The sequence below is a fragment of the Schistocerca serialis genome, chromosome 4 (assembly GCF_023864345.2).
Source record: "Schistocerca serialis cubense isolate TAMUIC-IGC-003099 chromosome 4, iqSchSeri2.2, whole genome shotgun sequence".
NCBI classification, from domain to species: domain Eukaryota; kingdom Metazoa; phylum Arthropoda; class Insecta; order Orthoptera; family Acrididae; genus Schistocerca; species Schistocerca serialis.
Genome location: NC_064641.1, coordinates 53644061 through 53671534, shown reverse-complemented (window position 1 = coordinate 53671534; position 27474 = coordinate 53644061). Strand labels below are relative to the sequence as shown.

Genomic DNA, 27474 nt, shown 5'->3' with positions numbered 1-27474 from the left:
GGTGGTGGTGGGGGAAATGTGAAGTGGCACTGAGCGTTTTGGCACTCGTGCTGTGGCCAGTGCCGAGAACTGAAATTTTGGCCGCCTCTGGTGTACAAAATGACAAACAGTCAATCTGTATTCCTGTGGTCAACCACTTAATTTTATATAGCGTATATAAAACTATTCAAGCCACCCTTTGTGTTCTCAGTGTAGTATTGCTGCCTCGATGCATGCAGTAAGTCTTAAGAGGTATAATAACAGCAAAGAAAGAGACAATAGTTTACAATGGGCAACGGTGGCTTGATGATCACAATAAAAGATTAGAAATCTGTGTGGATTGGTGTTTGCAGATTTGATGCTTGAAAGATAATGCAAGTTCAAAGGCCTTAGCAAGGAGTAATCTCAACTTTCTATGTATATGTACCCAACAGAATTGTTGTTGTTGTTGTTGTGGTCTTCAGTCCTGAGACTGGTTTGATGCAGCTCTCCATGCTACTCTATCCTGTGCAAGCTTCTTCAACTCCCAGTACCTACTGCAACCTACATACTTCTGAATCTGTTTAGTGTATTCATCTCTTGGTCTCCCTCTACGATTTTTACCCTCCACACTGCCCTCAAATACTAAATTGGTGATCCCTTGATGCCTTAGAACATGTCCTATTAATCGATCCCTTCTTCTAGTCAAGTTGTGCCACAAACTTCTCTTCTCCCCAATCCTATTCAATACCTCGTCATTAGTTATATGATCTACCCATCTAATCTTCAGCATTCTTCTGTAGCACCACATTTCGAAAGCTTCTATTCTCTTCTTGTCCAAACTAGTTATCGTCCATGTTTCACTTCCATACATGGCTACGCTCCATACAAATACTTTCAGAAACTCCTTCCTGACACTTAAATCTATACTCGATGTTAACAAATTTCTCTTCTTCAGAAACGCTTTCCTTGCCATTGCCAGTCGACATTTTATATCCACTCTACTTCGACCATCATCAGTTATTTTGCTCACCAAATAGCAAAACCCCTTTACTATTTTAAGTGCCAAATTTGCTAATCTAATTCCCTCAGCATCACCCGACTTAATTCGACTACATTCCATTATCCTCGTTTTTCTTTTGTTGATGTTCATCTTATACCCTCCTTTCAAGACACTGTCCATTCCGTTCAACTGCTCTTCTAGGTCCTTTGCTGTCTCTGACAGAATTACAATGTCATCGGCAAACCTCAAAGTTTTTATTTCTTCTCCATGGATTTTAATACCTACTCCGAATTTTCTTTTGTTTCCTTCACTGCTTGCTCAATATACAGATTGAATAACATCGGGGCTAGGCTACAATCCTGTCTCACTCCCTTCCCAACCACTGCTTCCCTTTCATGCCCGTCGACTCTTATAACTGCCATCTGGTTTCTGTACAAATTGTAAATAGCCTTTCGCTCCCTGTACTTTGCCCCTGCCACCTTCAGAATGTTTGACTTAAAAGATGATTTGGTGGCATAGAGTAACTTATACTGAACACAGTAGGATATGTAGACACTTCACATCCATGATTCCTACTTCAAAAGTGGTTTATATGTTGAAAGATTTATATGGAAAAAGAAAGTGATATGCAAGAATCAAGGTGACATATTAATACCTTCTACCTTTGATGTGATTAGATTTTTTTACCACTGCATTGCAGCATTAAACTAAGAGAAAAAACTTTCAAATTTACACAAATAGATAGTCATACTGACTTCTCTGCAGGCAGTGGAGCTATGTAGAACGGCAGCACATGGTTAGGGGGTAGACTGGCACACAGCATCTTCTTCCCACAAGTTGTAGCTTGTGTCTGACTAGCATAGACGTCTAAGCTGATGGGTGTGGAGAGCTTTTGGACGAGCAACAGAGGCAGCTCTGTAATTTTATCCAGTAAGTCTTTGCGTTCGTGGCGTACATGCATCCGTATCACATAATCCCCTTTTTCCAATTTCACAATATACTGTAATAAAAAGGTAACACAATGAAGAATATTACATCATTAAAATAACAGAATGTTACATCATTAATTACAATTTTTGGTTAACCACTTTATATTTTCCAAACAGCTGGAAAATTTTTCAAGAAATAAGTTTCTGACAACAGTATACAGGGTAATTCATACGTACCTCCGGTTTTACAAAAAACAATTGCTTGAAATTACAAGAAATACAGACAATAGACAAGTAACAGTGGATAAAGCATCTCTCCAAGTTTTTAACTCGAATTACAGGTGTTCACTACTGCCACTTTTTGTGAAGCAGCAAGTGTCAGAATAGGCAGAATCGTTGAGTTCACTGTAGCTGCAGCTGCCTGGGAAGGTTCAATGACATCAGCCTACCTTGGAAATCAGTTCGTTGGGGTTGGGTTGTTTGGGGCAAGAGACCAAACTGCAAGGTCATCAGTCTCATCGGATTAGGGAATGACGGGGACGGAAGTCGGCTGTGCCCTTTCAAAGGAACTATCCCGGCATTAATCCAGAGTGATTTAGGCTAACCACTGCGCCACCTCGCTCAGTCTCTGTTCATTGGGTTGTTTGCCTGTAGATACAAACCAATTCGATGCTACAATACGGGGTAGATGATTTGTTTGCATGTTCTGACATGCCTGTCCCCTAATGGCATACTCATACTCAGGAACTGCACCATTGTGCATATTACGAATCTAAACTTGGAGGGATGATCTGTCAACTGATATGTGTAATTTTACTGTATCTCTTGTAGTTTTTGTGTACTTATCTTCTGAGGCCCTGAAGGTACTCACGAATAACAGTGTATTTATACAAATGATACTCAAAATCCACAAAAACTAGTCCTGTTGAAGATCATAAACACATCACCACTAATACATACTTTTTCAATTCAGAGCTGAAGCCAGGTTTGAATTTTGTAGACTACGTTCATTTTAATTATAATTTTGGCCTGCTTTGTTATGTTTCTTATTGTATCAAAACAGTTACATTCCAACTGGTTTACAAAATATATCTTTTTACTACAGTCTCACATTAAGTACAAAAATCTGGTGAAAAAGTGAAGTTCTCGGATCAACTTACACTTAAGTTGCGGGGGGGCAGGTGGACCGAGAGGGGGCGTGTGGGGGCGGGGGGCAGGGGGACAGAGGGTGGCAGGGCAGGGGAGAGAGAGGGTGGGGGGGCAGGGGAGAGAGAGGGTGGGGGGGCAGGGGAGAGAGAGGGTGGGGGGCAGGGGAGAGAGAGTGTAACCAATGTGGAAATGAGAACACATGGATTTAGTGAGTGTGAGGAAGTGTATATAGTTGTTAGTTACAGCAGACAAATGATGCACCATATGATAGTGTGAGTGGAGAAGCAAACACAGAATTTATAAGTGTAAATTATCCAGTGCTTTCATTTCAGTAAAATTCGAGGGTGAATTTTCTTTGCAGAGAGGTGGAGATTGTAACGGGACAAAGCTATAGGAGAATTTGGAGCAGAACTGCAACGAGGCCACAGCCAGACAGCAGATGCTGGACTGTGTGATTGGCTCCCATGTCATTCGACTGAGTGCCAAATAAGGTAGCAAGCCACAGACATTGGCCACAGCAGGCCATCGTTCCTGCTTGATCAACACCCCTCAGCAGCAGCAAGACTTCCGTGACACCAACCTGGGTGTCAATGCCATGGGTCCAGCCTTCAAGGACCTTCAAGGAGCCACTCTGGCTTGTTTGACTTCCACATCGTTGACGATTATGCCAGGCTCTGGATATTGCCCTGTTCCAGATGGTTCACAGTGGCCCACAAACGCAACCCTACCATGAATTCAGTGCTGGGAACCAGCAGTTAAATGCTGGTCCACCCTAGAACATCACGTTTCGGCATGGCAGTGCCACACCTGGCACTTGCTGTGTGTCAGCCGGGAATCCTCACTGTGGACTCTGCCACCACCAGACCACGAGGTTGGACATCTGCCTATCTGCCCAGCCCAGGCAGGCAACACTGTGCCATCCCCCTCTTCCCATGCTCCTGACCGTCAATCCAGATTTCGACTCCACGCAATATTGTCACTGTGCCACTGGAACGATGCGACCTTCTGCAACAGATAAGACCTGGTGGCCGCCCGTGACTGCAGCGCAGTCTCATTCCACTGTCTTGGCTTGCCTCGATTACCAGAGATGCCAGCACAGCGCTCTATTTTCAGAGCAGCGCACGCAAGCCACCCGCTGTATGTCAATGTATGCAGCTACAAAAGCAGAGTATTACAAGGGAACTCCGGACCGAGCTAGTGAATGGAGCACTATCAGAAGAATATCTGAACAGTATGAATAAGTAAAGAACTAATAAAGAGTTGCATCTTCACCTGGACCAGCTTCTGCTGCTGTCCACATTCCCATCTTAGACAGCCCACACCCAAACAGCTTACCTCAATCACCTTTATAATATTACGTAGTAATGTCAACGACACTACAAGCTCTACAAATGTAAGATCTGCTCTTGAAACAGATAACTGCAATGTTAATAAGGCATGGGTAATATGGGTGAACTGAACTGAAAGTGAAATTAAAGATAGAAGCGCCTATTTTATTTCACAAATTACTGTGTCTATAACTCTTTTTTTTTTTACCTTAGTTAACCCTTCATGAAGATCCAAAACATTATGACTGTCTGTAGGTGTTATCTATCTTTCCCAATAAATGCGTATGCGCGCGCACACACACACACACACACACACACACACACACACACACACGCGTTCATTGTATTTGACATTGGCCCACAATGCTGCTCCTCAGATAAATTCTAGCATTTGCCTATTGTGAAGAATGGAAACAAAAAATCTAAATGATAAATGCTTGCCTAGGAGCTGATTCCAGCTCCCCCAATTAAGGATTTACCATCTTGTTGATGTCACTTCACTGTGAGAAAAATCTTTGTGCTGTGCAGATTTCACACCAGAAAGAGGAATGAATAGGTTGTCCCTACTTCACCCTAATGCCAATACGATTACAGTATATAAATTAACAGGTATTTACCTTGTTTGGATATGCATCCCCAGTTGCCAGTAATTGCTTATTGCAGTCAAAAAGCATCCATAACTGTGACTCAAACTCTGATTCATAGAGGAGATCACTCAGCAATGGACTGAAAAGAAACAAAATTGTTTAGTTCCTTTCTCTCTTCTCTATTAATTTCAATAACAGCAAGAAACCAGCACAGCTGTTATCTTCCTTAAAGTTACTCCAATAACACCTGGTGATTTCAGTTTCAAGCTTCACAAAATTACCTGCATGAATCTTTTAAAGTAAAGACATAACGGTAAAAATAGACCTACAGTTCAAGTAAGTAAAGTAAGAGCTCCATTGGGTCAGACACAGTAACAACGTAACACATACAGACAGCAATAGCAATAATTGTCATTGTTATTTTTCTGTAGGCAAAAATTACCTTCTAGGCAATCAGTGTGATACAATGGTCACTGGACCCTTAAAGTGTATAGTGCATCTAGATTATATACCTTTTTTTGAACATCAGGGCACATCACCAATAATGTGTTGTGTGAACCATAGCTAAATTTTGTAACTGCTGCTGTGTTATTCTCAAGTACACTCTTTTAACATGATTCCCATCTGGCTCTTTTTTCCTTCTTCAGGTTCAAGATTTTCAACTGACTTGTCCTTATATGTCCCGGTAACACAAGAGATAAATTCCAATTTGTAGCTGTGAGCAAATCCTTCACAGTAGCATCCTTACGCAAGACATTCTCCATACAATACATTTCTGAATTGGAAATTAAACATTCTGAAGATGACATCCATTCTGTTTGACCAATCCACACTTTCTCTATAAGGTGAACAATCAACATTAATGATACCATGTTTCTTAGAGATACAAAATGTAAAGATTTCCAGCCATTAAGCTGATGACCATATCTACTATGAGAACATACTGAAAAGTCATGCTTCAAGTTCCTAATGTGAGAACTCTGAAAGCTTTTTAAATAAACTAAACGTTACTAAAATTCCACATCTTTATTCTTCATATCTACATATTTATTTGTCAACATTGTCACACTGGTGATGAACACATTTCTCCCTATGAGAGACCAGTTCACTGATACTGTCAACTACAGAATGTTTGATTTTGTTGATGAAGCAACAAACTCCCATCTGCTTGCACCACTTCATCACTATCAAAGTGAAGTCCTTGAAGCTGTTATTGAAACTTTGGAAACAGATGAAAATCAGATGGGGCCAAGTTGGGACTGAATGGAGGATGACCAACGACCGTGAACTCAAGGCATCAGATTACTGCAGATGTCGCAACGCTCTTGTGTGGTCTGGCATTTTCATGATGAAGGAAAGGGTTCTCCCTGTGTGGATGAACTCTTCAAATTCAAAACTCTATTGACATAGTTACATTACATGTCATGTCAACATTACAATTTGGAGGCCTCTGTTATATTTGTTCTTTTTGAAATGCTTTACAAGTTTTCACATAAAAAATATGGAGGCATTAGTTTTCAGCATGCCCTCATATTTCAACATTATGAACAGATTCTACTCTGTTTGCATGAAAGATCCAAAATTTTAGGTCCAATCTTCCATTGGCAGCCATTATATTTTCATAAAATCTGGTTCACAAACTTTTCGTGGAATATGCTACTAAATGTGTGTTACATTTTCAGAGCTATAACTTAAAATTCCTATGAACACATTTCACCCCACCCTCCTTTGAAAAAATGTTATTACGCTCACTCTGCAAATGAACTCAAATTGCATAACCTATATTTTACAAATATATTGAGTATTGTCCTATGGACACACAGGTCACAAGAGTGGTCTCCTCTGCTGCATTTAAAAACATATAATAAAACAATAACTGAAAAAAATGAAGATTACATAGGGGCTAAAAAAAAAAAAAAAAAAAAAAAAAAAAAAAAAAAAAAAAGGTCATAGGAGGTCCAATTTCTGTTAAATGACAATTTATAACTTCATAATTTCTGAAGTCTTGCTGGTGGCATTGACAGAAGATATGTCTGTGGATTCAACCTGGTTTCCAAATCCGTTCTCTTGTACAATTTTTCCATACCAGGTTGCATTGTATGAGAATATTACTTGACAAACCCAACCAATAAAATCAATTTTTGAAATATTTTTAATACCAGAAAATAAGATCATGATCTATGAAAATTAAAATACAATGATTAATATGAAAAGTGGGTTACAAAAGCATATGCATTCATTTACTATATTATAATGTAGAAAAAAAATCTTATTTTCTTGTTTGCCATAAAGTCATATAGTAGTTCATACACTTTTAGGTCTTCTGTGGCTCAGAGAGTGACTGTTCACCAGAAATGTATTGCCAGAGGACATCACATGCTACAAAATACAGGTAATTGTGCTTTTTTGATATCTCTATCAGAGCCAAAGAAAAAGTGGTTAACATCTTCCTCACTGCCGAATTCACATGAAGAAGATGAGTGTGTTGAGGCAGTAGAGATGTTGCTCAAATATCTCAAGATTAAATCAAACACATGCCATTATAACCATAAAGTTTTTACTGTGTTTACAATAAGTACCAAGAACATGATGGGAGATTAGGTACCACTGCAGCATAGTCTCTCTCTTTCATTTTCTAAGATTGGTGCAGGATCTCACTCCACTGGGCCCTGATTCTCCCCTTATCGTATGCAGTAGACATCAAGTGGCATTTTATCCTACCTGATTCTCCCCTTATCGTATGCAGTAGACATCAAGTGGCATTTTATCCTATTTCGCTAATCCAGTATACACAGATTTCTTGGCCAAAGTGTCTTCTTCATTTTCCTTTATTCTGCTGTGCGCCTTCATCCAAAAAATTATGGTAGTCTTATATAGGTGGGATAGCTACTGAACTGCTTCTATAAAGTGATTTAAAAGAGAATTCTGGGTGTTATTGATGTCATAGTGTTTTAGTAACATCAGTTGAGCTCAAATATGATAAAATGTTGTTTCTTCTTGAAATTCTTTTGCATATGTTCAGCCCATCTAAAATCATTGAAAATTCTGCAGTGAGTATGGATGCTACTCCAGGGAGCTGAAATTTGACACCTCAATTAGCCTTACCGTCCACAAGTTAGATTCTACTCTGCCTTTTTGTTACGTTCATCTGTGTAAATATCTTTAGAGGATGTTCTTGCTGCTAAACTTTCAGCTGAAGTTTTTCTCATTCAGTGTATCTTGGATGTATGGAAGGTGTGTCTTAAAAGTTCAGTGTCATTAAGGTGGTAGCGTACAAAGTGCTGCAACAGTTAAAAATTGGGGAAGTGGTGGTGTTTTCATGCAAAAGCAAAGCATCAATGTATAAATCTGCCAGGGGCAGTAATTTCTTTCTAAAGCAATACTGGTCTGAAAAGCACTTAATAGCGAGTGGTCTAATCTTTGCTAATAAACTGTCATGTGAGAAGTGGAAACGTTGCAACGGGACTACAGTAGTCATGTTCTTTCTGTGTAATTCTAAGAGAATTTCATTTGCTTCTGCCATCAAAACATTAGTTGGAGTTGATCTGAATGCTCCAGTACAGACTTCGATGGTTTTATACTGCCGCTTATTTAGGTTCTGTAAGTCATTTTGTGCTGGTTAACCATGGCACATGCGTCTGTAGACAATATAACATATTATTAGAGGTTGATTTAAGTTAATGCAGATCCTCAGGTCTGCTGCCCAACAAATTCCTGCCACAGCTTGTAGGATATTTGTTGAAATATTGCACACACACACAAATGAAATTGTCAAGCACAATATTTTTCTCTCTTGTGTCTCCCCTGCAAGAACAGCAAACAAATTAACTCTTGATGAATAACCCAGATTCTGAATAAGCATAGTCCGTAAACACATGTAATTAACAATTGACACAGATTTGAAAATGATGTGAGGTTGCTGGCAGTGATTGAGCACAAGAAAATGGCAACAGTATTACCTGAAGACAGTAACTATTGCAGGTTTTTCATCTTGTCTCTTACTCACCAGTTTGGAATCACTTCTGTGCCTTTAGCAATATGGAAATTATATGTTAACTGCAGCTCATAGATTTGTCTCGCTGGAGGAATAACATCTCGTGAAGTCAGAGGTGTAACTTTTGATTCACTTGGCCTGTAATAAATATATGAACCTCTTAAACTTATTGTAACCAAAACAAAAATAGTGTAATGTTAAAATTAAAAACAACAGTGAAAGTTACATACTATATCCAAACATAAATGCCCTCTTAAAAATTGCAGCTTTAGCTCAACTTTCTGTTGTAGAAATGGCAGACTAACAAACAGAAAACTGTTTGTAATACCAGTTGTTCTGGCGTAACAATAAGCACCGGAACGAAGATCAACAACGTAACCGCAGAGAAGGCTGAGAGATGATGTCAGCCAATAGTACGCTGACTAGGACTGCACCATGACAGGAGCAGAATAGAAGCTCCGCTCCTGCCAGCCTCAGGCGGACAGTAGAAGAAGGGACACTAGCAGATCTGGACTAGAAGAGAGCACTTGAAGAGCTGTGACTTGTGATCCATATGAACTTTTGTGGACATTGTATTTAGCGAAGGACATTGATTATTTGAATATTGCCGACTGCTTGTGACACACAGTGTAAATACGAAGTTAAACATTGTCAATTCAATTACCGTAATAAACTCCATTAATGTGATCTTCTTATATGTTATCTAGGTATCTGAGAAAACAGCTTTCTAGGCATCCTGTAAGACATGAGTGGGCAGGACCCCACATTGGCGGTGAGTTATATGATGAACCATTGCCTACAGCCAGTGAATTTTGTTTTTGTGTTTGCTGGCGCCTTAATTATTTCTTGCCTTTTCTTTGCAGGGGCATTTACACTACTCAACTAGGTGCAGCAGCTACTGGCCAATGCTGCACGTCAGACAGAACAAGCACCATCTACTACAGCTGCTATGCCACCTTTTCGACAGTTTCATGAACAAGAAGAAGAATTGCTCGAGTGGCTGCAAAAATTTGAAATACAATGTACCAGGTACTGTGAGAAGCCATTATTTCTTATCCATGATAGGAAGTGCTGTGTTCCACCTCATGAACAAACTTTTTCCTAATGCCACTCCGAGGGAACTTGCGTATGAACAGGTTATTGAGTCGCTAATAAGCTACTATGACCAACAAGTGAATGTGGTAGCAGCTAAGTATCAATTCTTTAACTGCAAAAAATGGTCAGAACCAAATTATCGTGAGTGGATAACAGATTTGCAGGGTATGACATGGAAATGCAAATTCAAGTGTGCTTGCAGTGCTTTATATTCAGATGTTATGTTGCATGATCTGATCGTGTACAATGTACCTGTTGTCAGACTTGGAGAATAGATTTTTAAACAGTCCGATCCATCATTTTGGCAGGTAGTGCAAATACTAGGTCAGTACAATTCAGGTGCCCTGTTGGCTGATAAATTTGAGCAGCCAGCTATTTATCGGGTCGAGTCCCTCGTTTGCGATCGCCCCATTCAGCGGCAGCTTGCACTAGCCACGCCGAGTAAGCAACGCTTCACACGGTGTAGGCAGTTTGCTCAACACTGAGCTACACAGGCGAACAGAATAAAGTCTTGTCCTCAGTGTTATTCATGGCACAAGTGCCTAGACTGTCCCTCCTGATAAGCTCAGTGTTACACGTGGGTTAGGAAAGGACATGTACAATCTGTATGTTTGCGTTGGAACAAACATAAGAATTCGGCCCACTCACAAAAGTCTAGTCACAAGGCCATGTCATTAATGCAGTATAATCACAGTCTGCAACAGACATTCGCAAAACTGGCACACAAGCAGTTTATTCAGTGATATGCCAGTCAAAACAACTTTTTGTTCTTTTACTTCTTTATGGGAAATTTCAGCTGGACATAGGTTTGTATGTCACATAGCTAAAATGTCACACATATTAACTGTTAGGCTGCCCATGCCTGTGTAAAACAAAACAAGCACACAACTGACTGCTTATAATGGACAAGACATTCCCAGTCTCAGAAAAGGTACATTACCTGCCATGTATCACTTGCATATGTGAACAATGACTTTTATAGTGCTACAATCACCTGAGTGTGAGAACATATTTGGTCTAGATTCGTTTGATTTGTTTGGCTTTAACATTCAGGATAATGTGTTGTCAGTGTCTGCATTCCATGCACAAGGACAGAGTAGCTACCTTGCTGAAAGAATTCCCAAAACTCTTTTCTGAAAGTTTAGGCAAGGCTAACAAATTTGTTGCACATATTACTCTGGAAGACAATGCTCAGCCAAAATTTTGCCAGGCCAGAACTGTTCCCATTGCATTATGGGACAAAGTCGCTGCTGAACTTAAAGAATTGCAAGATAGCGAAGCTATTACACCGATAAAAGCTAGTCAATGGGCAAGTCCACTGGTTTTGCTCCCCAAACCTTCAGGTCACATTCACCTCTGTGATGACAAAGTCCACAGTCAACCCAAAAACTGATCGATATTTACCTACTGACATGCCCAGAGGATCTCATGGAGAAATTAGATACTGGACGCTACTTTTCAAGAACTGATTTGCGTGAAGCGTGTCTTCAAATACCACTCAATGAAGAATCTCAAAAAAAAGTGTGTGTAGTAAATACTCATTTGGGTTTGTTTAAATATTTGCATTTGCCTTTTAGCAGTGCTTCCGCACCCATCATTTTCTAACAGTATTTGGAACAGCTGACTGTGCAAGTACCAAACTGTTCAAACTATTTGGATGATATTGTCGTATCATGTCACACACCTGAAGAACATATTGCAAATTTATGTGCTTGTTTCATGTGTTATGTGATGCAGGACTAAAGTTTAGACTTGACAAGCATGATTTTTTTAAACCTCCTGAGTTACAGCATCTTGGTCATGTCATAAACAGTCAAGGTGTACATCCTCTTCACTCACATTTGTTAGCCATGTGAGATTTGCCAGTTCCTTGCAATGTCACAGAACTGCAGTCAGTCTTAGGGAAAATGAACTATTATATTCAGTTCATACTGAATGATGCTGCACAAATGGCAACTGCATTGCATCACAGGAATGTCTGGACAGATGAGTGCCAAGTAGCTTTTCAAAAACTTGAAGATGCATTGTTCAGTGATTGATGCTTAGTTCACTTTGATCCTAGCAAACCAGTTGTATTAAAAGTTGACGCTTCCTCTTACAGAATCAGTGCCGTACAGAATTGGTGATAAAGATGGGCCTATTGCTTTCGCATCAAGAGTGTTGTCCAATGCTCAGTGTAACTATTCCCAAATTGAGAAAGAGGCTTTGGCCATTGCATATGGTGTCACTCAATTCCACCATTATTTGTATGGCAGAAAATTCTACTCAGTAATGGTTCACAAGCCTTTGCAGTCCTTGTTTCATCTGACGAAACTGGTTCCTGTACGAACTGCCCAAGAATTGCAAATATGGGCTTCGCTGTTATCTCAATACCAGTTACGAGATTGTGTATTGTCTGATGGCTCAACCTGGTAACCCAGGCGGACTTTCACATCTTCTGATTGGCCCTGACACAGACATTAATGTTTCTGCTGCCCTCGTTGTCATATCGATGCTCAGGATTTTGAATTGCTTCAATCATTTCTGCTGAACTATAGGAAAATTGCAAAGGTCACGGAAGCTGATTCAGATTTGAACATTTTGCTAATGTACATTCACACATCTTTGCCTTGTTGCTTGTATAGCATAAAGAGCTCTGTAGTGTGCTGACACTTTGCATATGGGCATAGCCTCTCTGTACAGAAAGGTGCAATTCTTGTTCAAAATGGCAATAGACAGTCATATGTGTTGATCCCTAACGCTTTGCAAAAAGAAATGTTGCAGTCACTTCGCCAAGACCATTGGAGCGTAGTTCATACGAAACAGTTACTGCATTGAAACTGTACTTGGCAGGGGATGGACGCCCAAATAGAACAGATGACGTCACAGTGTCACCTGTGTGCGGAAAAGCAGTTCACTCTGACACAAAAATTCTCTGCTTGGCCTCAGTCACAATCGCAATGGCAATGTGTGCACATAGACTTTGCGGCTCCTTTTTGGAACACTTGTCAGTTGATTGTGGTTGACTCGTATAGCAAGTTTCCTTTTGCTGTGCCAATGATCTTGACAATGTCACACAGCTATTCAGGTGTTGTCATCGATTTTTTGCCTCGAAGGTTTACCGGAAGTCACAGTGCCAGACAACGAATCTCAGTTCACATGAAATTAATTTGAAGCATTCTGTGACCACAATGGCATACAGCATCTAACTAGTGCACCACAGTCAAACAGCAAAGCGGAATGTTTTGTCAGAACCTTCCAGTAACAGAAGCCTAAACTACGCTCCACACACACCAGGAAACAAGCATTGCAACTGTTTCTCGCCTCCTATCGTCTGCAACCACGAGATGGACCATTCGCTGGTGGAATTGCTTCATGGCCGCCGCCATTGGACACTCCACCACCTCCTCCATCCTCCTAAGCATCCAGCGCCGAAGGAAAGCCACAAATATCGCTTCACACTGCACGATACTTTCTTTTAAAGGGTTTTTAGTCGTAGCAGACGGTGGGTGCGAGGTGAGATGGTCCGTCTCCTTGGTGCATGCATGTATCTTATTCAAAGTCCAGATGGCCTGCAGTGCAGACATAAAAATTCACCTCGCCTCTGTCATGTGATCTTTCAGTGTCCCCTCGCCCAGATTCACGGGTCCAGATGACAGTGCGGCAACAGCAGCCGCTAGAGGGCGACATCACGACATTGCGGGATGACCCCCATGGAGATGGAGCCTCTGCCTCCTCTCATCATGCCGATGGAACTGGACCCACCCACGCCGCAGCAGTTACTGCCTTCTTCATACGGTTCATGGCAGCAGGAGGTGGACACATACCCTTCAGGTCATTTTCCAGGGGACGTTTCCGCCAAAGTGAAGGCCGGATGGCGAGGTACGATCAGAAGATTGATGTCCCCCGCAGCCACAGCTTCTGGTCCAGCGATGCGCCCACACTCCTGCCTCCCCTGATGTTGTCGCATTCCCTATAAAACGATGGTCTGTCACTTTGGGGGAGAGGAATGTTCCGATGTAATGGCAAGTGCTGGCACGAAGATCAAGAACGTAACCGCAGAGAAGGCTGCGAGATGATGTCAGCCAATAGTACGCTGACGAGGACTGCACCACGACAGGAGCTGCCACAACCCAAAGAGAATAGAAGGGCCGCTCCTGTCTGCTTTGACTGGACAGTAGAAGAAGGGACACTAGCAGACCTGGACTAGAAGAGAGCACTTAAAGATCCGTGACTTATGATCCATATGAATTTGTGTGGACATCGTATATAGCAAAGGACACTGATTATTTGAATGTTGCCGACTGCTTGTGACACACATTGTAAATACGAAGTTAAGCATTGTCAATTCAATTACTGTAATAAACAGCATTAATATGATTTGCTTGTATGTTGTCTAGCTATTCAAGAAAACAGCTTCCTAGACACCCTAAAAGACACGAGTGGGTAGGACCCCACACCAGTAAAAAAAAAAAAAAAAAAAAATAATTTGCAGAAACTGAAGTTGTGACTTAGCTTGACAGCAACAAAAAGTTTACAGTTGACAGTAAAAGAAAATGTGAGGAGGGAAAAGTGGAAAGCAACAGAAGAGGGCACAAAAATGTTCGCAATTCAGATCTCCGAATTAAGGTGGCTCTGCCTCAGTCTTGTAAAGAGAAAAAGGGGTCTTCATGTACACTCACTCTTATTTTACTTTTAATTAAAAAAGTGCTGCTTCTTATAGCTCATACATTTTTCCGAAACACTTCTGTTGCTTTCAGAATCCTTGTACATTCATTAAAGTTTGACAGTTGGCAATTACAGATTTTCAGAGGTATTATTAATATACCATTATACAGAACTAAGGGAATTGCAGTTTGTACCTCAATACTTGAACAGAATTTTTCAAAGATATGGTAGGTGCAACTTCTTCATTTCTTAATCCACTCTGCAGCTCCACAGACATTATCCCATCTGAAGCCTGCATGGTGATTGCCGGGCATTCGGGTCGCACACCATGGAAGGAAACAGAGTAATCTATTGGCACCTCTCCTAGGTTGGCCCAGTACTTGGCAACCACCACTTCCAGCACGAGACCTCCCTTGGAAAAAGAAAAAAGTCACTTCAATTAACTCAATACACTTTTACTGTATGCAAAAATATCATTAAGTATGTCATGAAAAGATGTATTGTCCTTTACTATGCTTCAAATCATAGACAACATGTAAGCTGATAAGCAGTATTTCACAGCACTATTACAGCTTTTATTCCTTCTGTAACAAACTATTTGAAGCTGTGTTTCTTTTGAAGCTATGTGTACTATGTCAATAAAACCTGTCACCATAACAAAACAAGACCAAAGTGTTTCTTTTTTATGGAAAGCTTGGCAGGGTCCATAAATATGCTTACTATAAGTGTTTGGGTCCAACCCAGGACATAGTACTATATTTGTTTGGGCTTCACTCGGCACACATTTTTGAAATTTCTTAAATGTATTAACAATTTACTGAAACATTAAACTAATTCTTCAGTTTTACTTTTTACTAGAAATGACTTTTTAGAAACAGTTTGTTTGGTTTAATTGTATCATAAAATTCACAACAAGGAAATCCTGAATTAAAACACATTTAGCAAATGTTTAACGGAAGATAATGAAAGTTTACCACTTCCTGCAGACCAAACATCCCCGGCTATTGTTACTGGCAGTACAGCAAATAAACATTTCTTTCAGTTCATAGTTTTTCACAGACTTCAAAACGCACAGGTTAAAATTTGAGCAGCTTCACCTGACATTTCACGGAAATTTAAAAGTTCAACTTCAGTTTGCTCTTCCAGACAAATATCTTACAACAACAGAAACAAGTTTTACTTAACTTCTGTTTGAGCTATCCATAGTTACTGTTAGATAAAGTTTTGCAAAGAACACAACACATCAAATATAAATGGCTAAATAACATTAACAATAACTGCCTCAGTTTCGGTTCAATACCAAGACATTGATGTCATATGGATATCAAGACAACCTGATATAATCACAAGGCGGCAATCTCACTGAAATAGTCCTATTGTAATAAACAATATAATCAAACTTAGCAGCATCTTGGTCTCATCACAATGCCACAAGAGAATAGCAAGGCAGTTATTTTAAATTGACCACAACTGATTTCCTACCCCATCCAAGTTTGTGTCTAATGATTTCAGTGTCAATAGGGCATTAACCTAACCTGCTCCCTTTCAGAAGTGTCAAAACAAAAAGTTTTTAATCTGACACTCACTATGCTTATACATGAATGGCATGGACCTACACTGGTAGTGAATCAGTCTTCAGACCAAAAAATAACATGAATACATCACATAGCTTTACTAGAAGAGGTACTTTACTAGAAAAGGTGCAATTAGATTAAGGATGAAAAAGACTCACTGTGGCTTAACAAAAAAAATTTGGAAAATGCTGAGGAAACAGATTGTTACACATCTCGTTCAAAAAAGAATGTAAAAATACTTAGATTCAAAAGTTAGTAGAAATTTATGCATCTATATATTGATCGATGTGCTAGACATACAACAACTTCCATAGTCATATGCCAGTGAAAGACCTTGCTGATAATCCTAGAAAATTCTATTTCTGCATAAAATAAGTACGTGAAGTAAAGCTTCTACTAAGTCATGCATAGCCCATTCGGGTGCAGCAATAGATGAAAGCAAAAGGAAGGCTGAAGTTTCAAATTTCACAGTTAATACTTTGGAGACCAGCAACTAATATCGCAGCTACAAAAGCGTGACATAAATTGAGATTTTGGGTCTGGTGGGAGATGTGATAGGGTAGTCTGGGTGGTTGTTGTGAGCTCTGTGTCTGGATGGAGTAGCAAGCAGGAGATCCAGATTTGAATCCTGGTCCAGCACAAATTTTCAACTTGCCCCACTGATATAAATGAATGCCCACTGACAGTTGATGTCTTCAATTCCTTTGTGTCTTGACATATGTAATTGATGTGTCATGAGTAATACAAAATTTTAAAATAATGACAAAGTGTAATTATCCTCCAAAGAAATTGCTTTAAAATTTGCAATCTATCAGAAAACTAAAGTACATATGAAAAATAAATATTGAAGCTTGGTCCTTTTTTTAGCATGCATTACTCTTGAAGATACATCAATTGTGTATGTGCCAGTAACACTACGAAGTGAGTTAACTAGCAATTTCTTCCTCTGGAGCTTCCAAAATTTCTCGCTCGTGCAAAAAATGTGATGTATTTTTATCAGAATTACAGCAAACCGCAAAACCTAACAAGTACATGCACGAAATTACGTCAATGCAATCATATTGACTCAGTCATTAAGTTCACTAACGTTTCTTCCAAAATAATTCTAGAAATTGACAACAGAACAGGTAGTGAAACATTTGTATATTGTTCTCATATGAACTGCACCCAGTTTTCGAATGATAGGTGCTGTGAAAACCATGGCCCAAACTATTCTTGGGCTTTGTCATTTTAACACATAAGTTGTGATCCAAGCTATGCTCAGGCTTTGTCCCCAACGTGTTAGAAAATCATTCCCACAGGAGGACTCTCCAGACATACCATCAGCTTACTGCCACCAAAACTCTCAAACGAAGGACATACACACAGACATCCCTAGTGTTGAAAAGCAGCTGAAAAAGTTGGAAAGAGATTAGTCACCAAGTCCAGAGGGAACCCCAATTTGCTTTTACAGGAAGTACTCGAGCACTAAACTCTTACTCAGTTAGCATTCATCGTGAATCTCGTGCAGAGTGGAAAATCCCAAGTGACTGTAAAAAGTGATGGCGACTCTTGTATACGATATGGATAAAAGAAAAGACCCAGAAAACTATGAACCAATAGCCTTAATGAAGGTTTGCTGCAGAATTCTTAAACATAAATGCTCTAAACCAGTTTTACTTCTGCTGGTGTCCACTTCCTATTCTCCTCTGTCCCTCACCGCATAAACCATTCCTCATACGTAGCCAGTTCTGTTTGCATGCGAAATGTGATTTAACATATCACTTTTGGTAAAGGATGTGTCACCCAATTTCCACCTACCCAGTAAATGATGTTCACCACTATGAAAGTATTTGTTATTAGCTAATTAGTTTAGAATCTTAAAACTGTTTGGAAGTCTGTTATTGTTCGTGCATTTACAATAGCCCAGATGGTCCCTGAGCATCTCCAAGTCAGAACAACAGTGACATTTTGCTATGCATTGTGGTACCCGTTGGCTTGGAAATTATTCTGTACTATGACATCCCGGCTCGGAAAAGCGTGGTGTGCCATCGAATAAAAAAAAAAAAAAAAAGGGACCTCCTTGACATTGGTACTGATGTTGTGGAGAACATACGAAGAGGGATTAAAGTGGTCTGATTGTATAAAACTCTCATTTGTGAACATCAAACAGTATCAATGTATGCTCATGTATTGTGTATGAAGTGTTACCATACATATGACATTGTAACTGACGATGCAATATAATTATATTGAACAGAAGAGCTGTCTATTATTTATCAGAAAGTGAGAGTTCATTAAAGTTCCAGATTCCAGTACAAGAACAGCTGTGGCAGTGAAGAGGTCCGTCCATATTAAGAACAACTACAAGGTTTGTCCGAGTTAATATTTCATGAAGCAGCAGTGTAGAATGTGAGAGCAACACATTTGCAATCTAAACGTACACACACTATTTCAGACACAGTGAACACTTCATTTTGGTGACTCAGTGCAGTGCCCAAAATACTTATGTGCTGGAAATTCCTTTAAATTTGAACAAGAATATGTTAAAAGAACATCAGGAGAAGCTGGCACTTTTGAAAGAAAAAGTTATTAATGAATGGTGCTGTTGTTCATAACACTGTGTCATCAGCCAAAATACAGTGCATCCACAAAGGCTCTCTGCAGCAGTGACCTCTGCATGTCTTGCCTTGCGGGACACACAAGGTTTGCAACATTCATGTCGCTGTATAAGCTAGGGCTGGGATTCACTGCTAGTGGCTGCAGTTATGTCGGGAGACGGGATTCAACATTGTTATGAATAAACAATGAAGGTAATTACAATTAAATTCACTGTATTCATCAATATCACAGAAGATGTTGGAAATGTTTTCCTCTTTCTTGAAGACATAGTTCAACACATTTACACTTATTTGTGCAAACACTTAGCAATGGTTCACATTTAATCGAGATAAGTCAATTATTGCTGTCTTTAATTCATCTATTGCCTTTGGGTTGCTTTGATACGCGAATGTTTTAGCCACACCCCAAAGTAAATAGTCGGGCGGAGACAGATCCGGTGAATGTGGAGGCCAGACACCTTTCCTAATTACTATGTCTCCAAAGATCTCATCTAAAAGTCGTAGGGACTAGTGTGTAGTATTAGCAATAGTGTTATCTTGTTGAAAAAATGAATGACTGATCTCCTTTTGATTTATCAGAGCAATAAATCGATAAATTATCTAGGAACAATAAACATCTGAAGTGACAGTTCTGTCATAAAAGATCGACCCTTTAATTTGCGCTAGCATTATGGCAACCAACACTCCAATTTTCTCTGCACGCAATGGTGTTTCTCTTTAAGGCAAGCGGATTTTCTGATGGCCAAGTCGTGAATTTTGGGAATTGGTGTACACAGATATGTGAATTCAATCTCATGAGTAAAAACGGTTTGATCTGAAACACCAACTCCAACTGGTAAACAAACCACTGAAACTGTTCACAGTACACTATTCATTTCACATAGTCCATACAACGTAATTATTGCACAGCAGTGATTTTATATTGATACAACCCCAGTTCAACAATGTAGGAATCGGCAGACTGCTTCTTACTGTAAAGAACACATGTCAAGTTGCAGAAAGGCACAATTAAAAGTCACTTAAACATTTCATTTCAGGCAAAGCTTTCATCAGTAAAACTGAGACGCAAGCACAAGCAGGCGCGCGCGCGCACACACACACACACACACACACACACACACACACACACACACAACTTCAGCATCTTGGGACAGCCCAGTTCGTTGGTTATTGCTTTATATTCTGTTGTCCAGGGACTGTAGCATCTTGCAATAACCTCCTCATTGATTATTTTTTTTTTTTTTTTGGGGGGGGGGGGGGGGGGGGGGCGTTCTGCAACACTATGTTCAAAATTTCATCTAGCTTCTGTTCTGTTACAATTGTGCACCCACCAGTTCGTGGTGCATCGTGAACTGAACCTGTTGTCTGGAATTTGATAATTAAATCATGTACAGTGTCATGTGGTGGACACCTTGAAGTAGAAAACACAATCTAAATTGCCACCTCACACGCTCCGTAAAGTTTTCTCCTACACGTAAAACCTCTTCCACTAAAAATGCTCTCTTTGCAGTAGTAAATATTCTCACCCCACTAACCTTCTACAAGAACTAGACAATAACACAACTACCAGCTACAATGCACTTGCCCACCACTTCAAGTCTGTAGAACACATTCTACTGTTTTACAAATTCAAGCAGAAAAGTAAAGGATGTTTTATACACATGTGACTTACACCAAAGTGTTAAAGACAACAATAATGTCCTAAAATTCAAAATATATCCAATAATGCCATAAGGGTTTACACGATTTAACACATAAATATCTTCAAACCTTTCCCAAATGGGAGAGTTGGAGTAACATACATCTTTGTAACAACTGAATACTGGGCGAAGTATGTCAAATTATACCCTATTAAAAATAGCAAATACAACCACAGTAATTAAATGTTTACAAGAGTATTTCCTAGATGTGGGAGAACCAAGATGGATACTGACAGATAATGGTACACAATTTATAAGTAATAGTTTTGAAGAGTTTGTGGAATAGGAAAGAGTATGGCATATTACCACTTCAAAGTTCCATCTCAGTCGTCCATTGCAAAGGATGATTAAAGGATTAGGTAGATTTTGCCTATCATATTGTTTAAATAGACGTACTACCTGAAGTTATTCTAAATGAGTTACCTTATTTGTCTACTGGTCTTTCACCAGTAGAGGTATTAAATAGAAAATTTATATGAGAACAGTTTTTTTAATTACTTGAACTGCCAGAAGATTCAATTGAAAATAGACACAAGACTGTGAGGAAAATGAATTAAAGAGACTTCCTCAAGTTAGAGTAAAGGAACACAACAGTAACACTATCACACCAAATTTTGAGATAAATGACATGGTACTGATACAAGTTTATCATCCGAGTTCTAATATAAAGGATGCTGGCAAGTTTTTCACAGATATGAAGGTCCACATACACTGAGGTGAGAAAAGTCATGGGATACCTCCTAATATCGTGTCAGAGCTGCTTTTTCCTGGTGCAGTGGAACAACTCAACATGGCATGGACTCTAAGTCACTGGAAGTCTGCTGCAGAAATATTGAGCCATGCTGTCCCTTATAGCTGTCCATAAATGGAAAAGTATTGCTGGCACTGGATTTTGTGCATGACTGACCCCTCGACACTGTCCCATGCGTTTGATGGGATTCATGTCGGGTAATCTGGGCAGCCAAATTGTTAATGTAAATGTTCTTCAAATAAATTGTAAACAATTGTGGCCCAGTAACATGGCGCATCGTCATCCATAAAAATGAAATCCACGAATGGCTGTAAATGGTCTCCAAGTCACTGAACATGACCATTTCCAGTCAATGGCTGGTTGAGTTGGTGCAGAGGACCCAGTCCATTCCATGTAAACAAAACCCACATCATTATGGAGCCACCAACAGCTTGCACAGTGCCTTACTCACAACTTGGGTCCATGTCTTCGTGGCATCAGCTCTTACACACTGAAATTGGGGCTCATCTGGTTTTCCAGTCATCTAATGTACAACCGATATAGTCACAAGCCCAGGAGAGACATTGCAAGGTATGTCAGACTGTTAACAAAGGTACTCGCATTAGTCGTCTTTTGCTATAGCTCATTAATGTCAAATTTTGCTGCACTGTCCAAACAGATACATTTGTAGTATGTCCCACATTAATTTCTTCCGTTATTTCATGCAGAGCTGTTTGTCTGTTAGCACTGACAACTCTTGGCAAACGCTGCTGTTCTCAGGCATTAAATGGGGCTCATCTGCCACTGTTGTCCGTGGTGAGAGGTGACGCCTGAAATCTGGTATTCTTGACCCTGTGAATCTCGGAATATTAAATTTCTGTGACTTCCACAGTGGAATGTTCCATGCATCTAGTTCCAACAGCTATTCCACAATCAAAGTCTGTTAATTCCTGTCTAGTTGCCACATCACATCAAAAACCCTTTCACATTTATCACTTGGATACAAAAGACAGCTCTGTCAACGCACTGCCCTTTCATACCTTGTGAAAGCGATACTACCACCATATGTATATGCGCATATCACTATCTCATGAGTTTTGTCACCTCTGTGTAAGGTGGTTAGTGGTGGTGGTGGTTAGTGTTTAACGTCCCGTCGACAACGAGGTCATTAGAGACGGAGCGCAAGCTCGGGTTAGGGAAGGATTGGGAAGGAAATCGGCCGCGCCCTTTCAAAGGAACCATCCCGGCATTTGCCTGAAACGATTTAGGGAAATCACGGAAAACCTAAATCAGGATGGCCGGAGACGGGATTGAACCGTCGTCCTCCCGAATGCGAGTCCAGTGTGCTAACCACTGCGCCAAGGTGGTTAGTATTCCTGTTTTATGGTAGGGTTTCTTATAGATCTTTTAAATGGCAGGGAAAAAGAACAACATAACATCTATACGACAAAAATGATTGGAACTTAAAAGAACTTATCTCAGGAGAGTTCATGAACTGCATTAACTACATGGGGACACATCTGCAATGCCCCACTTGTCTATTACAGTTCTTCCTATTTATGTTTCCATGTAATGGTTCTTCCCTTTTTACTATATTATCTTTTTTAAGTTACATTTCTTTCACAATCCTATCGGTAGTAGATAGATAACAAGATGCTAACTACTGTTTTAGCAACAGCACAGCTATTATGCATAATCTCGCAGGTATTTTCTACATCAGCATATACAAATAAGATAAAACAGACAGCAATGATGGCATGGCCAGGTTTATCATGAGTAGAACTAGACCGGAACTGAATTCAGTATAACAGATACCATAAGGTCACAAATTTTGATTTGCAGCAAACAAATTGCTCTAGGCAAAACTCCTCAAATATTCTACTAAATAAAGTTAATATTTGTAAGGTATTTGCTTGCCATATTAAAGTAACTGTACATCCTATAATATGAAGATGTGTTCTGGCACTATATCCACAAATGTAATGTTGATACGAGCATATCTGAACATAAGCAGATGTTACTTGACCAAGCCATTGAAGTCCACCTTGCAGATACTATGTATAGGCCACATCAACAATACATAATGATGAGATATGGAAATTGATGCATGTTCTGGAACAAAAGTAATATGCTATTATCTGGAGTTAATGACAAATCAGAATGAAATGGAAGGTTTATCTGGACATCTAACAGATATACAAACATCACGATAAATGTAGACACCTTTCTAGTGGACACTTCCTGCAAACCATACATACAAATAGAATATAGTGGGTAGATTCTCTCAGTCAAGACATCACAACCAGTGACAGGGCACATCCTTGGTGGTCGTGTTTATGGACTTTAGGAAGCATGCAGGAGGTAGGAGTGCGAAGAGTCATAGACATGATGAGAGAACGAGGCTCAGGGGAGAGGTTCTGGGATGAGCTAAGACTGGTTACTTTGCCTTCATTGAGAGAATCTCTGCTCTCATTGATGAACACCTTCAGCCTATTATCTATAACCTACACTGCTGTATAAAACACACCAACTGTTTCCTCCACTGATTCCCCACAGTGCCTGTTCCTTCACCATGCTTCGCCCCGCTTGCCACTACTGAGGCCCATGGTCTTGCTGGTATTGAACACTACCTTTTCCAACAATCCACCTACTCCAAAACCTACAATCACATTCCTGGTTAACATTATCAACTGTACCCTCATCCCCAATTACTTCTCCTTTGTTTGCATCAACTATGCACAAATCCTTGTTACAGCAATGGGCACCCACAAGGCACCATCCTATTTATGGATCATCTGGAGGGCACCTTCCTAACCACCCAGAATCCCAAACCCCTCACCTGGTTCAAATTCATTAATGACATCTTCGTGATATGGATCGAAGGTGAGGGCACCCTATACACATTCTTCCAGAACCTCAACAACTTCTATCCCATTCAATTCACCTGGTCCTCCTCAACTCAAAAAGCCACCTCCCTCAATGTTGACCTCCACCTCAATGATGGCTACATTAATCTCTTTGTCCATATAAAACCTATTAAACAACAGCAATATCTCCACTTTGACAGCTAACACACATTTCATACTGAGAAATCCCTTCCACATAGCCTAGCCAACTGTGGCTCTCATCTGTAGGAACAAGCACTCCCTCTCCAAATACACCAAGGGTCTCACTGGGGCCTTTTTAGATCAAAATTACCCTCCTAAACTTGTACAGAAACAGATCTCCTATGGCTTGTCTCTACAGTTGCCTACCACCTCCCACATAACCACCGTCTGGCCACAAGGGAGCAACTCTTTTGCGACCCAGTACCACCCAGTACTGGAGCAACAGAATCGCATTCTCCGACCGGGTCTCGACTACCTCTCATTGTCCCCTGAAATCAGGAATATTCTACTGCTATCTTTCCCACTCCTTCCACAGTGGTATCCCACCACACATCAAACCTACGCAATATCCTTGTCCACCCCTGCTCCCAACCCCTTGTCTCATGGCTCACATCTCTGCAATAGACCTAGATGCAAGATCTGTCCCATACACCCTCCTGCCACCATATACTCAAGACCAGTCAGTGGTATCTCCTATCTCATCAAAGGCAGGTCTACCTGTGAAAGCAGTCACGTGGCCTACAAGCTAAGCTGCAACCACTATGGTACTTCCTATGTGAGCATTACAACAAACAAGCTGTCTGAACACATGAATGATCACCACCAAACTGTGGCCATGAGATAGTTGGACCAGCCAAGCCAGTTGCTGCCCAACACAATGTGGTTCACTTCAATGACTGCTTCACAGCCTGTGCCATCTGGATCCTTCCTACCAACGCCAGTCCTTCTGAAGGGTGTAGGTGAGAACCCTCCCTACAATATATCCTATGTTCCAATGAAACCCTTGGTCTCAATCTTTTCTAGTCCCTGTCCTTCACCTTTATGTCCACTTCCCTGCTCCCACTCCAGAACTACATAGCCTTCTATTCCACCAATGCACCCACTGGGCACCAGCTGCTGTCCACCGGTGAAGTATGTGCGTAAACACCCACTTCTTTAACAATATGACTTACTTGAGATTGTCAGCCGACTGCTGGTTAGCTTGCATCTGCAGCCTCCTTTTCTCTTCTTCTTCTTCTTCTTCGACGTATATTTGCTAGGAATAGGAATTTCTCAAGACTCTTTCTACTTATAAAATTAAGCAGATGTACGCAGTTTCTTTTGTTTCACGTCACGATGTGCATCAAACTTTTACAAATATCATTCTTCACATAAACAAACACTATCCAGTAAGTCTCTTCATGTGTCCAAAGGTTAGAAACAGAGTTCATTTACACATAAGAAAAGGTTGGCTTAAAACCCAAGTCCATTCCCATTCTGAATCTGAACACACATCTTATCCTCTCCAAGTTCAAAGTGAACAATAATTAACAATACTTCAACTGTCCTTTTTTTCCCCACTACAATAGTCAAAGTTATAAAACATCACGGGATACACAAACACTCCTCCTCCTTTCACTACGGCTTCCATGGTGTGACCGGCAAACACTTGTCGATGCCGTTCGACCGCCACGTCTACGGTCTTCTTATTACACACTTTGGACCTGCACACAGAGACAGGCGACTCGCAGTAGATAGGCTCTCTCACACTTGTATTTAAAATATCATGTGTTCGAGACAGTAGAAGGCCGAGTGATTCTAGAATTTAAGCGGAAATTCTCAAAGCACTACAAGCTATACACTGTCTGGCCTCAGGGACCAGAGATAGAGTTGCTCACGTGCATGTGTGTATTCTGCTTTAGAAGGCCTTTTGGCTGAAAGCTCAAACGTACAGCAATTATTATGTTGTGTGTGTCTGCAACTCAATGTGTTTCCTGTACTGTGGATAGCAATCTATCCTTTTCATAATATTGTCATTAATATTTTTGATATGAGAAGCACCACTGTAATTTCACCAGATTTATTTCATGTCTCCCTAGTCCAAGGTTTACTAACATTGTCTTGTAAAGTTTTAATGTTTGAGCTAATAAATGTTTGAATTACTATATCTGTTTATTTTGCTGTAGCTTAATGTGGCTAAAATTTCACTATGTGATATTTATGGATGATAATTTTCTGGACAATAACCCAGAATATTGTAGGTGTTAAGATTACTATGCAGTCACAGAGGAGACACATTACCTGAATAAGAATGTTTCTATGAGTTTAACTGGAGAGGTGCAGGATGTCAGCATCATCAAGTTGGCAAAGAGGAGAGTAGGAAGAGGAAAGATCATTTGTGAAGATTTCAGTGTAGGTTTCTTAAAAAATACAGACAGGAAAAATGAACTTGAATCATTATTTGGATGTTTCAATCTAATTTCAATAGTCAATTTTCCAACTCATGTACAAAAAGATAGCCAGGCATTGACAAAAATTTTATAGACAATGCTCAAACTGAAGCAAATAATGTGTGTCCAGTTGTTGACGGGCTATCTGATCATGACGCACAATTAATGTCAAACTCAATTTATTCAATGTTTATTTGTGTAAATATTTGAAAGTTGCTTTCCTACACCATTATCCAGAAAATTCATTAGCAGAACAAGTAAGCCATTGATAACTAAGGGAATCAAAATCTCATGTAAGAGGAAGGGGGAAATTTATATAAAGGCAAGATCCAACATTACTTTCCCAAACTCCAAAAGATACTGTAACATTTTAAGGTATGTCATTAAAATGTCAAGAAATATGTATGTCCTGACAGAAATTAATAATGTGGATAGTAAGATTAAAGCAATATGGGATTTTATCAAACAGGAACATGACAGCCAGTCATGTGTACAATCTACAGTAACAATTAAACTAAATGACAATGTTGTGACTGATTACTCACAAGTTGTGAGTACATTTAACAATCACTTTCTAAATTTAGCAGCAACAAAACAGGATTAAAGGATTCAGAAAAACTGGATTAAATGATTAATTGAAGAAGCTAGAGAATATACTAATAGTGTCATTCCAGAAAACTTGAAACAATAAGGATGGCACAAACATCCTTCAATGAAACTAGTAAAATTATAAAAACTCTGAAAAACAAAACCTTATGTGGTGTTGATGGAACTTCAAACACAATACTGAAAAGTTGTCCCAAATTAATAAGTCATGTCCTTTGTGATATACAGTACATAATGCACCACTGGCATAGGGAATT

General features: G+C 39.9%; 1 protein-coding gene across 1 annotated transcript in view; it reads right to left on the bottom strand.

The window, feature by feature from the left end:
• Positions 1–27474, bottom strand: part of LOC126473230 (tripeptidyl-peptidase 2) — a 289445-nt gene that overhangs the window by 59624 nt on the left and 202347 nt on the right. The window contains exons 15-18 of the mRNA XM_050100144.1: positions 14885–15102; positions 8961–9086; positions 4985–5093; positions 1717–1961 (exon numbers count right to left, since the gene is read on the bottom strand). Coding sequence (XP_049956101.1) covers positions 1717–1961; positions 4985–5093; positions 8961–9086; positions 14885–15102 — 698 coding nt within the window. The remainder of the gene's footprint in view (positions 1–1716; positions 1962–4984; positions 5094–8960; positions 9087–14884; positions 15103–27474) is intronic.